Consider the following 12460-nt stretch of genomic DNA (forward strand, 5'->3'; position numbering starts at 1 on the left):
GCTCAGCAGATGTGCAGTTCCACCAATTGCAAGCAATTTGCTAACTGCTGCTGGCTAGTTTGAAGGAGCTGAGCGAGGAAGTCAGTGTGGAGGGGTGGTCTTTAATGCAGAGGCTCAGAAGCTTGGAAACTACAGCTAAGAGGAGGAGCTGCTTCTCAAAGGTGACACTTAAAGGATTTCTCAAACATGCATGAAAGAATCAAAGCAACACTCCAGGTATGTTCATGATGGATGAGGGAATGATGTCCTAGCCAGATGTAAAGCTAAAAAAAAAAAAAAGCAACTTTACACAATACAGCCACTTAAGTACAAATAACTTGAAAGTACTCTGATCATTAAGAGGTAATATATTTACATTGTTCTTACTACATAAAAAAACAGCTGGTATGTAGAACTGCACTGCTCTGAAAACACATTTCAAAGTAGGCTCAGTGCAAGATGTGGGAATCTGTCATTCAATTACAATTACATTTACAATCATATTCTACTTTATTTTCAGCCACACCAATCTTGAGTTGAGTGGGCTGTGTAGTGGGGGGTTGTGTGCAGAGTAGCAGAAGGAAGGGATTGGCCAGGGTACACTCTGACTGTACACATTGTCCACACGTTTGCTGCAACAAAGCCATTTGGTTTTTTGTTGGGTTTTTTTTTTTAAAGCTTCTTATGCTTTTGGGGCGAACACACTCCAGTATAACTGAGCATTTTTAACATAAATGAGCACTGTGTTCGTCAGTGCAGGCTGGAGCTTGTGCAGCTCAGACATCCATCTGGCTCTCGGGGTGTAGGTGCGGTGCCTCTCCACTGCGCTGCAGCCGCTGTTGCTGCAGGGGGAGCATTCGTCCATCCACAGCGTGCTGCTGCTGTGTGCTGCGATGTGCGGCGGCCGCCTTATTATCAGTCCTCCCCGTCTGCTCCTTTTATCTGGTTTTAACTCCATCAGGCCGCCGTGGAACGGATCCATCATCACAGGGGAGCGCTATGTGCAGCAGGGAGGTGACACGTCTTGGAGCGCGTCTTAACTGAGGTGAGAAGCCCGTTCATTTCAATTCCTTCAATAATAAGCCACTGTTTAAAGAGAAAGGGGCCCGTTCTCAGAAGGATGTTTTTGACGATGCTTCGAGCTTCAGATGAACATTGAACAGCAATTTTTTTAAGCAACAGACAAAGGGGGAAAAATATATTTGTGTGCAAGAGATTGCCTAAATGAGGGACGAGGTTGCATTTGTCAGATGGGTTTAGGATGTAAAGCGTGCATTCGCCTTTTACACGGAGCTCCCCTGCAGTATTTTTCACCGTTAAAGGTATAGGCTAATGGGCCTGCTTGCTGACAGGCATTTCAACACCGCTGTTTCGGAAGGACGGAGAACTGCGTTATCCTCCCATTTTTACCACAGATGTCGCTCGGTGGATCATGTGGCGTTAGAAAGGAGCCCAGATGGACCCAAACGAGCAGAAGTGATTCTGCCACTTTGGGAGGAACCCCCAGAATATTCCAACAATGTTCCTCATATATTTCCTTTCTGTGAGTCACTTCTCACCAGCAGGCATACTTGGTGTTGATTGTGACACCAAACTGACAAAGACATGTCACGTCATGTTTTTGCCCTAATTAAAACCTAATATTCCTATTTTATTTTTACTCATTTACTTCTTTCCCCCTTTTTTTTTTTACATTGGAGTTTTACACACTAACTTCCTTTCAATGTTGAATTGTAGCATCAACCTAATTTCTGTTAAAAATAAATAAATAAAATAATTCTCCCTTACATTTTGGAGTTTAATGGATGACCCATGAAACTCCAAAATGTCATGTTTGGAGTTTAACCCCTGTGTGTAAACACAAGGGTTAAACCGACTTCAACCGACTCCACCGTGTGGAGTCGGTTGAAAACTTGTATCATTTACCACAGTCCTCTACGTTTGCCTCAGTCCTCACACGCACAAGGGTTAATGGATGACCCAAAGTATTGCATGCAGGGAGAGCAAAGCCATAAGAATTAATGCAAAAAAAAAACTTGCTGTGACAGCAGATGCTTTGGTTAGAGTCTAACCAATGTATTAAAAATCAACCTGAGACACGGAGTGATGAAAAGAGCTGAGTAACAGAAGAATCAGTGGAGAACAATGCAAACCAGAAAGCTTTAGTAAAATCCAATTAGACATCATTAAAAAAAGTATGCAAACTGATTGCAATAAAAAAGGTAGAGAACGTTGTACCCATTAGTGCACCCTTTGTAGAATACACAGATGAGTGTAAGGAACTAAACCAATCGAGTAGGATGCACTCGATAAACTACTTTAGATGTACTTTTGACTTAGTAACTCAGAATGACTATTTAAATACTCAGCATCCCACCCACCTGGATTCATCAGTGTCCCAATCCTGTGATGAAACCAAACAAAAACATTGCATTTCAACAGGGAAATGTTGTAAACTGTCTGTCCTGCCAACATTTCCAGTGCTGCGTACTGAAGGAATGCTCAAGCAATTAAGGGGCATGATCAATATCTGTTTTGTCTGTACATCCAGTTGCTTTCAGTTCTTAGGATCATGACTGAACTCAGCACAAACCATAGCAGCAGATAGAAGTTAAGTACCACACTCGCTGATGATTTGAGCTATGCTAAGTTGCGATGCTGACATCTGGAGGTCAGCCGCTGGACTGTGTAAATCTAGAAAACACCTTAAGATTATGTTGAGACATTTTTGTTGTATTTGATCTGCACATGCACATTTCTTTAAATGCACAGTGAAAGAGATGCTGGCAACTTACAGTTTACAAGTGAGCTTAACTCTAAATAAAGTAATGTTCACTCTAAACAATATGTGTGTTGTGTTTTTCACTTCATATATGTTAAGACAATAGTGCATTTTATTGGTAGCCTAGTAAAGTTAACTAATTTGTGTAAGTCAGGGTAGCTATTAGACTTTACAGTGTGGAGAGAAGAGAAAGCGACAAAGGAACCAGAAGAGTTAAGAGTTGCATGTGAGGACAGCTGAGGGAAAGGGGCAAGCAAAGGAAATTAGAGGACGAAAAACAGCTGGCGTTCTGGCAGAGGAAACAGGACAGCGTAAACGATGCTCGGTTTCCTGGGAAGGGGTGTGAACTCAAATCAAGCTGACACATGAGGAATGAGGAGAAAGGGCTGTCAATTTATATCAATGTTCATTAACTAAAGAGTCTAAACAATCTATTGAAAATCAACCTGAAACATGCACTTTTCACGTTTTCTATGAGCGCCCTCTGCTTACTTAACAGTAAGAAAATTTCTGTGTATTTATCAGATCAGAACTGTGATAGAGTTAAATATGAAATCAATCAAGTAATAAAAACTAACAACACAAAGTTAACTCTGCTTTTGATAGTGAACTGCCAGAATAACTGGGTTGATTGTTTTGTTAACTTACTTACAGATGGAGCAGAAACTCACATGCTCACATCACTGCCTGCTTGGTTTCTGGAAATGCTGGTTCCTCCCAACAAAGGCTAATCATTCTCTGACTGGATAGAGCCAGTGAGGTAAAATTTGAGTAGGTTAATGAGTTTTTCTAAAATGCAGTATATGTTGTGTAAAGATTGCTGTAGCCTAAGTTGTGCTGCAGGCATCTGTTCAAAAGCAGAGTGTCTCTCAGACTCAACAACACACAGAGGCTTGTGTTGTAATCACACTACGTCACATCTGGAGGCTTGTAATGGATTCTGTTTGCTTATGTTGTGTTTTCTTCATTGCTTTCACAAATGGGTGAATTCTCACATGCTTTCTTAATAAACAGAGCTACATATGGACAACATGACCGATCAAAGCACTGAAGTACACAAGCAGATTATTCCTTTTTGTTGTTGGTCACAGCAAGAGGATAAAGACCTTATTGTGTTTTGGTAGAAAGGAGGTGTGGTTGCAAGGAGCTAGAATGGTGAGGAGGGGGAAAACCGACTAACAACGCTGGCCAAGAAAATGTGGTCTAAATGAAACCAAATGCAAATTCCTTTGCATCGACATGGTTAACTCTTAAAATGCTGTATTTACTAAGATAAAAATATGCAGACAAAAAACACAACTAGTCTTTAATATGGACTATTTGTGTATATTTAGTCAGGCACATAGTCAATGATACAGAGTATGTTTATTTAAAATCCGTCTGACAATCTGTGGTTTTATAACAAATCTAAAGTGTTAGACTTCAGATGTTATTTACATCACTATATCGATTATTCTTCACTCAAGGATTGTACTTATCATCAATAGAAGCTCCTTAAACACTTTAGGAGAAGAAGCAGATCTGGATCTGCCGCCAACCTGACTGGGTCTCTGGACCAGTGATTCCAGCACTCATCTCTCAGCTTGGCTAATGGGGAAATATAATTATTCAAACTGGCCTGAAGGCCTGGCCATGTAACCAAGTCTTTACTAGATTTCCTGATGTAACAGAGAGAAGAGCTCGTGTGTCTTTGTGTGAGTTTTGATCGAAATGATTATAGTGATGGTCAATGCGTTTATTTGGAGCCACCTAGTGGTGTGATGAGTGACTGCATGCAACGGGTCCGTCAGGCACTCTCGCGGCTTCCCCCACCAGAATTCTGAGGAGCGCTGGTGGAGGTAGGTGCGAGAGAGGCAGCTCTTCACTTCTTTTTTTACTTAGGGTCATAATTTTCAAGTTCAACAATTAACGAGGTACTGTAAGAATATTTAACATCTATAAATATAATTTGTAAAGTTTTCTTGTGGTTGGGCTGGAAAAATGTGACCCTATGAGTGGGAGCTGCGCCGGTTGGTGTTCGTGGCTGATCACTCAGTCACGGCGCTAACTGTCTTTTATTTTTCAGCCTGGCTGTCGGATCACTTGCCTGCGGTCAGTCACATAATGGGTGCGTTCACACTGCAGCCTGAAGTGACTCAATTCCGATTTTTTTGATGTAATGCGACCTGTATCCAATCTTTTCATGGCAGTGTGAACAGCACAGGTCGGATTCTTTTTCGAATGTGACCCATATCCGATACGTATCCGATTCAAATGCGACCTAACGTCCAGGTCGCATTCATCCGAACTGAATGTCACTGTTTCTCAACAAATCTCACTATTATGCGTCCTGATATGCGCAAGTGGGATTATATGAGGATTAAGTCGTTAATATGCTGCTCCGGCTGGATAACTATTTCAAATATGTAAGCTAAGCTCCACCGTTAGCCTCCATGTCTACTTCCACAAACACTGAGCACTTCGTCTTTTTATGGCAGTTGGCAGCATAGACATCAATACATAGACCCCCCATGGAGCGCTGAGTGGTACGTAACGGCTTCCGCCATTTTCTATGTGGCAGCAGAGCTACTGGAGCTCCTTAAATCCTGTGCTGTGTGGACTTGTTTCAACTGTTTTATGAAACAAACTGGATTCAATGGCTTTACATTTCACAGGTAAGGATGAAAGATCAGAATTACTTGACTTTGGAGCCAGAAATTCGCTTCTAAACAACCGAAAAATATTTCCTATGTAGCTAAATTGGCCCGAAGTAACCGCTGATTGTTAGCATAGCAGCTAACGTTTTCATACTGTTTTCGCTGATGAGAAACCGCTGTTAGAGGAGAAGTTCGTTAAAAATCAGGGGATTTAGTGAGGAAAGATCAGTCAGGATCAGAGCTGGAGCTGCTGTTATTCAGTCTCTGTTTCCCAGCTCAGCTTTACCATGTCGGTATTTAGCTATAAAGATGCTTCGAGTCAGAGCCCAACATGCTCAAAATGTCTTTTTCTGAATGTGAAGGAAAAATATATGTATTTTCTATTACACTTGGCTAATTTCTCTTTTATCCTTGGCTTTAGCCTGTGAACCAGGACGTCTCAGAAGTCATTGAGTTCACCTGCCTGTGACCATTGTTCCCAGTATAATAAATAAATGCTTATTCTTTCACTTTTTGTGTATTTTTAAATATCTCAATCTGAAGTATTAGTGTATTAATTCAGCTTACATAATGAAATGAAAATAATTTATTCTGTTGAAATTATTTTTAACTCATTGCTGTCAATAGCAGAGTTGATGTATAGTTAATTAATATTTTTTTCTCTGGGAAAAAAGTAAGAAAAATATGTAGTTTAATGTTTGACAATGACTGATTTATAAATAACAAGTAATTTCTCAATAATGTATAAAAATAAATACAAGAAAATAATTTGTTTCTTGTCTTGAAACGTTAAATGCACATTAAATTATGGAATTATGTAAATATGTTCTTTAATTAAACACTGTAAAATTATGTCTGTTCATCAATGTTAATATAAAAATTATCAGAATTATTTCTATCAAATAAAAACATTGTGCTCTTTATTCAGAAATGCCCCCAAAACAATTAAATAATCACATCAAAAGTTAGAAACTCTTTGATTGCCAAATATATTAATGTGTGTGAGAAAATGTGTCAATGACGGGTATTAATTTAAAATACTTTGTAGAACGGCACTTTGTGAAGTTCGGTCCATTCACTTGTATTACCTTACTGGCACATATTCCACATTCAATATGGCGGACGCTGTTACATATAGCAGCAACGGGCCGACACGCTCCACGAGGTGTCTAGTATTTATGTCTATGGTTGGCAGAACACTTAGAACGCTGACGCTATTGCGCCTCTACTGCGCATGCGGGACACTTTCAGGTTGTTTGCCCGTTCAGACTGCAGACAGGTCGCATTTACTGGCAGTGTGAACGGCCCTGGCAAAAAAATCTGAATTGGGTCACTTCAGGCTGCAGTGTGAACTTACCCATTGTGAGGAGTTTTTCGTCCTTTGTTGTGCTAGGTGGGTTCAGATTGTGAATTTGTTGATATGTAGAAAAATGTTTTGTGAGTGTTTTGACTGCTAATTGGTGTAGCAGTTGTCTGTTATTTACTGTTTATTGCTGTTGATGTTATTTTTGATTGATTCATTGAATAAGAATGTTTTGTTTTGTTTTTGGAAATTTGTTAACTATTGTATTTGTTGTTTGGACTGTATGATCAAATCTAGAAAAAAAAAAGAATAATAATAAAGAATTCTGAGGAGCGCTGGTGGAGCCTGTCGGACCACTTGCCTGTGGTCAGTCACATTCTGAGGAGTTTTTCGTCCTTTGTTGTGCTAGGTGACCAACAACTCAATAAGAAGAATTACACTAAAAATAATAATAATTAGAGATGTGCCGATCAGGTTTTTTCCTGCCGATACCAATACCGATCACCCATGAGGGCCGATCACCATGGGCGTAGGTTTGGGTAGGGACGGTAGGGACATGTCCCGACCAATATTCCNATTTTAGAAACATTTGCATGGAATTTTGCTATATTTGCATTTAAGTAAATGCAAATATAGAAAATGTAAATGTGACTTTCTGTTGCTTGCCATATCAGTCACAGACTATAACTTGACATCAGCAAATGCTTTGGCAGCAGAGTAGCAGAGGTAAGAAATGCTACCACCTACTGGTGAGAGTTAGCATCTCTTAAACTCAATGTTTTTGACCATTTTCACAGAAAATTTGCAACAAACTCATCATTAATTAACATGAAAAACGTGTGAATTTCCTCAATGTTTAATCTCGGTGTCACTGCATCGTTCAGTACCTCCTTGTCTTGATGAGAAGCTGTGTGTTTTAATTTCCCAGGTTTTGTCACTCCTTCCCAAAAATCAGCATCATCCGTCTCTTCTGACGGTGTATCTTCAGTCGCGTCGGAATTTCCCGCTTAAAGACAGAAAACAGACATCCTTGTAAATAAGAAAAATACTACAATCTGTATCCTGAATACGTAATCTTAATATATGTAGCTTAAAAATATTGTCCAAGTTCTTTGAGTTTGCGTTTTACCATTTGACGCATCTTGGTGGCCGTTTGGCGGAGGAGTGGTCTCCTCTGCCGTTACCTCGACTGTCCCATCTCCACCTTCATTACCAGCCAGCATCTCATCAAGATTCTTCAGCTCCTCGGAGATCTGCTCCACTTTACGCTTCGTGTCCGCTGGGAACAGTCGGAGGAACAGAGCAGCAACAGACATGTCGTTACGCATCCTGTTATGTTTCACACTTGTAAATAACGGATAAATTAGATCAATTATTTGACTTCGTATAACCGTACTGCTATTAATGCACCAATAAAAAGCAGGAAAAAAAAGCAGAAAAAAAAAAAAAGAAATATATTCCTGCATTGTGAACCTGGTGTTTGTGTTCACTCACAGACTTGAGCCTTCACATAATCCATGTACTGTTGTGCACTCAGAGCCGGCTGGCACACGATGCCCTGCGGCTTGGAGGAGGACGGCGGCCGCAGAAACGGATGCTGGCAGGTGCGACTGGTGTGAACTGTCAACACGTAGCGGCACGACTGTGGCTCGTCCACACGGGCGACGTAGTCACTCGAGCCATCTTCACATACAAACTAGAAAGAGTAGAGTCACATTGTGTCAACACAGGAGAATAAAAGGAACTTCCGAGCCCATTGCAAGGGAAGCCTACAAACATTTGAAAGTTACAGAAGGTGCTTATTCAGTCGTGCTCACAGTTTTACACAGAAATAAATCTGGATGTAAAAGGAACTGCAAAATAGGACGCAAACCGTTTTTGACCACAGCTACTTGGGTTACTCAGATTACAATCATTTTGTAAATTTAGATGTCTCACCCGGACTTCGGTCTCTCTAGGATTTCCATTTAGGTCACACTTGGACCCATTTACATAGGTCTGGCTGTGGTATCGTTTCAGTTTGTGCTGTTTAGAGGCCTGCAAGATGAAGAGATATGATGTAACATGATGTGTTAGAGATGATTATTAAAAGAAACACGCAAGACACTCAGTGCCTTGAAAAAGTATCAAATGTACTATGTTCCTATTTTATTGCGTTACAAATCTGGGATTGCATTTTGTCTTGAGTCGTGTCTCTGATGCCTTTACAGTTTCCACAACAAAAATTACAATTAATAATATATTCACAATTTTTTTTTCACATCTACTTCATTTAAAAAAAAAAAAAATACAAACTTTTTTTAGATGTGATCTAACATGCAATTCATACTAGAAAAGGTGAGTCTCACCTTTGCTGTTTCATTGTTCCAATCAAATTCGGACTCATAGTGTCCCAGAAAGAGAACGTCCCCTCTGATTTCTGAGTCTGAGAAGAAAACACGATTGTCAAACAGGTTTCAATGGCAGCGTAGGTTTAAGAAGAAAACAAAACATTCTTCTGGAACAAGATCTTTTCACACCAACATGAGAGCTCAGACAAACATTACTGTAATAAATTTAATTATTAATGATTATTAATAATTGCTTGGTGGCATCTCAGAACTTTGTTCAAAATATTCATATATAATTTAAAGTAGGATTTCTTTCATATTCTTTGACAATTCTGAGGGAAAAAAAAGCAACTCAATGATTTAAACATCATCCTGCAAGGAACCGACACCAAGTTATAACCCGACAGCACAGCCTATGGGAGAAGAGTCCCTGGTTTACAGCATTGTATGGAGCCAAAGGCCGGTGTCCTCCATGTTTTAGTTCTCTCTCTGAATCAACACAAGTGGATCAAACAGTGTCTCTTTAGCAGGCCTCTGCAGAACATTAGCATGCTTTCGGAGGTAGTCACCACCACCGAGAAAAATCTAAAACATGTAGAGTACCAACAGTGGAGGTGACACCCCTGGTTTAACTCATAGATGGGTCTGAAAAAATTTATTTCAGTGAAAAATATATTTTTTACTTTACATTTATGCTTGTCAATTAAATGAATGGCTTTTACCTTCAAGGTGGTACTGTCTAATATGATGACCGTAACAAAACTCGTATGTCCACCAGTCCTTTGTCTGCAATAAACAAAGACAGCAGATTATCTTTTCAATGCAGCATTTCTTTTGTCATCAGAACACAGAAAAAAACAAAAAAAAACAATTTTGTGTGAACGTGGAAGGTTTTCTAGTAAAACTGGGGAATTGCTGGCTACTGTGTTTTTTCTTCACTGCAAAACTTCCTCATTTTTGTAGTCTCTGTTGCTAGCTGCCAGACGAGAAATGGGGATTGAGCGAAAGGGGGAAGACATGCAGCAAAGATTCCAAGGTCGGGAATCGAATCCAGGCCGGATCTATAGCCTCCGCATGTGGAGCGCCCCAGAACTTCCTTTTTGTTGTTGTTAAAAGCTGGCAACTTTTAACTTGATAGTTCATTACTTCTCCAAAAGGTGCTTGTATCCACATTTTTCCCATAGCGTACCTTAATGACTAGAGACTAAAATGTAAACTTGCATACACTTAAAAAGGTTTCTTAACATTTTCTCTTTTAAAATCCTTTACTTATAGAAATTTTATGATTTCTGTGTTTATGTTTGTTCCATGATTTAGATGTAAAACATATTTAAATTTGTGGCATACATGGACCGTGCAAAAACAGACATCTATCTGGGTGGACAGATAGGTGGCTTAATAGTTGATGGATGAATAGATGTGTGAATTAAACACAGTCTGTTAACTGTTTTCTTAAACAAATCATCATAATGTGTCCTCCTAACTAAGTTACATCTATCCAATTAACCTCTGAGAGTCTGGAAATGTGTCTGCATCTGCAGATTTTTAGGGAGGAACTGAAAGAAACTGAATGAAAAGCAAAGACAGTTATGCAAGTGAAATCCAGACCTACTTAAATAGATTATGAAAATCTATGCTAAGGAGGATTATGTGTATTTTTTTAAACAAAATACCTACAAAAATACACTCCAAAAGTATGTTTATCATGTAGGTAGAAAGAACAGAGAATACAAATCTAACAGCACAAGACTTTTTGCTTTTCCATACTTGTCCGGATCTGGAAAAGACTTCAACCAAATTCCTGATTTTTCCAAGGAAAATGTGTTATATACTAAAATACCATGTACTGTTTCCAAGAAAAGAAAAGCAACATTATGCCTGACAACTGCATCATTTTGTTTGAAAGATAAAAGTAACAGTGAAACAATTCGGGTTTCAGGAAATGGTGTTATCTTGTAGAAACAGTAACCAAATTCAAAGATGTAGTGGTACAATTACAGAACAAGTAGTTCCCATTGCACTGAAGCACCTCTGTACAAAAAAAACCCCATGTATAAGCAGTAACGTTGCAAAAATCACAAACATTTATTAAAGTCAGTGTAAGAGCAACATGTGCAATAGCACATGTATTAAACTATTTTCCTGCAAAAGCTCAACTGTGAGCCACTATCCCTATGCTGCAGTTTGAAACGAACGCTTTCTAATCGCTTTATTAATTAACAGGTTGAGCATCTGATAACTGGATTACACAGATAAGCAGAGGCAGACACAGATACGTTTAAGCACCAACCTTCACAAGACAAGGGGCTTTGTGCATTGGCCTCAGCAGCTCCGGGATGTCTGGTCCAGTGTAGCCCTGTGAGTCGGATTCAGAAGCTGGATCCTGATGAAACCGGACCGCCTGGGCTGGAAGTCGACATTCATAGAGCTGCTTGTATTTATTGGACACCATCATGACCTCCTCTGTCTTGGTCTAAAACATGAAGAAGACACCCCCAACAACTGTTTTAGCTTTTAATATAAACAGTGAACATTGATTTTTTAGCAAGCAACCTTAATGGTTTCCAAACAGTTAAGTGTTTGTGATGTAAACACAGTGGAAACAGAGAAGCTCTGTGTAAAAGATGTAGTGACAGCTGTTGCAATGAGCTCCGCATGTAAACTCACAACTACTAACCTCCAGGTGAAGATTTAAGAAAATGTCTTAAATCCAAACGAACCAACAGTCTTAGCGTACGTTAACAATTACGACTACACAAAAGCATTATCGCTAAAAACAGTAGCTTTCGTCCTAGCCAAAGTGCTACATGTTACCGTTAGCATCTGAAACGCCTTGACTCACCTGCCCCAAGATGACGGGGTCGGAAAGAATTTGAATCCCATATTTCATTTCATTGAGCTCCTCTAAGTTCAAAAAGGCTGAGACAAAGAGGGGACATATCAAAACAACAAGGCACAGTCTCTTCAGCCACCGTACCGAAGAAGCGGCCATCGCTAACCCTCTGATCATAACCACCGCCTCCTCCCTCAGGCGCTCCGCTGGCAACAAAACACACAACGCCTGACATGGTAGACGCTGATTGGTCACTGAAATAAATCCTGTGCTGTCATTGGACCACATTCCTGTCCGTCAGCGGGCTTTCCGTTTCCGAGGTGTGTTTGTTTGAAAGACTGGGTCAGATTTTGAAGGGGCGGCGCTGTGGATTCAGCAGACACGACTAGCTTTCGGCGTTTGTCTTTTTATAAAATTAACACACGTTTTTGGAGAGAGGAATGCATAAACAGAACAATTGGCGTGATTGATGAGGCATATTGCATAGAAATGAATGGCTTCTTTATTGTCTACTTTTTCTGTTTCCTTGCATTTTCAAATTTTAAATGAAATTATTGCCTCTTATATGATGACGGGGAACAAAAACCAGCACGCTGT

At 39.8% G+C, this 12460-nt stretch overlaps 1 protein-coding gene and 1 long non-coding RNA gene across 2 annotated transcripts; one reads left to right on the plus strand and one right to left on the minus strand.

The window, feature by feature from the left end:
- Positions 1-550: 550 nt before the first annotated feature.
- LOC107837890 (uncharacterized) lies at positions 551-4421 on the plus strand. Its single transcript, XR_001663942.1, has 2 exons — positions 551-1024; positions 3416-4421. It is a non-coding gene; the product is annotated as an uncharacterized LOC107837890 (long non-coding RNA).
- Positions 4422-7367: 2946 nt separating this feature from the next.
- LOC103147676 (protein OS-9-like) lies at positions 7368-12073 on the minus strand. Its single transcript, XM_007566132.2, has 8 exons — positions 11873-12073; positions 11321-11503; positions 9753-9816; positions 9049-9125; positions 8639-8737; positions 8195-8396; positions 7830-7979; positions 7368-7706 (listed from the first exon to the last, which is right to left on the minus strand). Exons 1-8 carry the CDS (start codon positions 12038-12040, stop codon positions 7492-7494), a joined length of 1158 nt encoding a protein of 385 aa, XP_007566194.1. The 5' UTR covers positions 12041-12073; the 3' UTR covers positions 7368-7491.
- Between the last annotated feature and the right edge of the window lie 387 nt (positions 12074-12460).

Source organism: Poecilia formosa, unplaced genomic scaffold (assembly GCF_000485575.1).
Source record: "Poecilia formosa unplaced genomic scaffold, Poecilia_formosa-5.1.2 Scaffold186, whole genome shotgun sequence".
Taxonomy (NCBI): Eukaryota; Metazoa; Chordata; class Actinopteri; order Cyprinodontiformes; family Poeciliidae; genus Poecilia; species Poecilia formosa.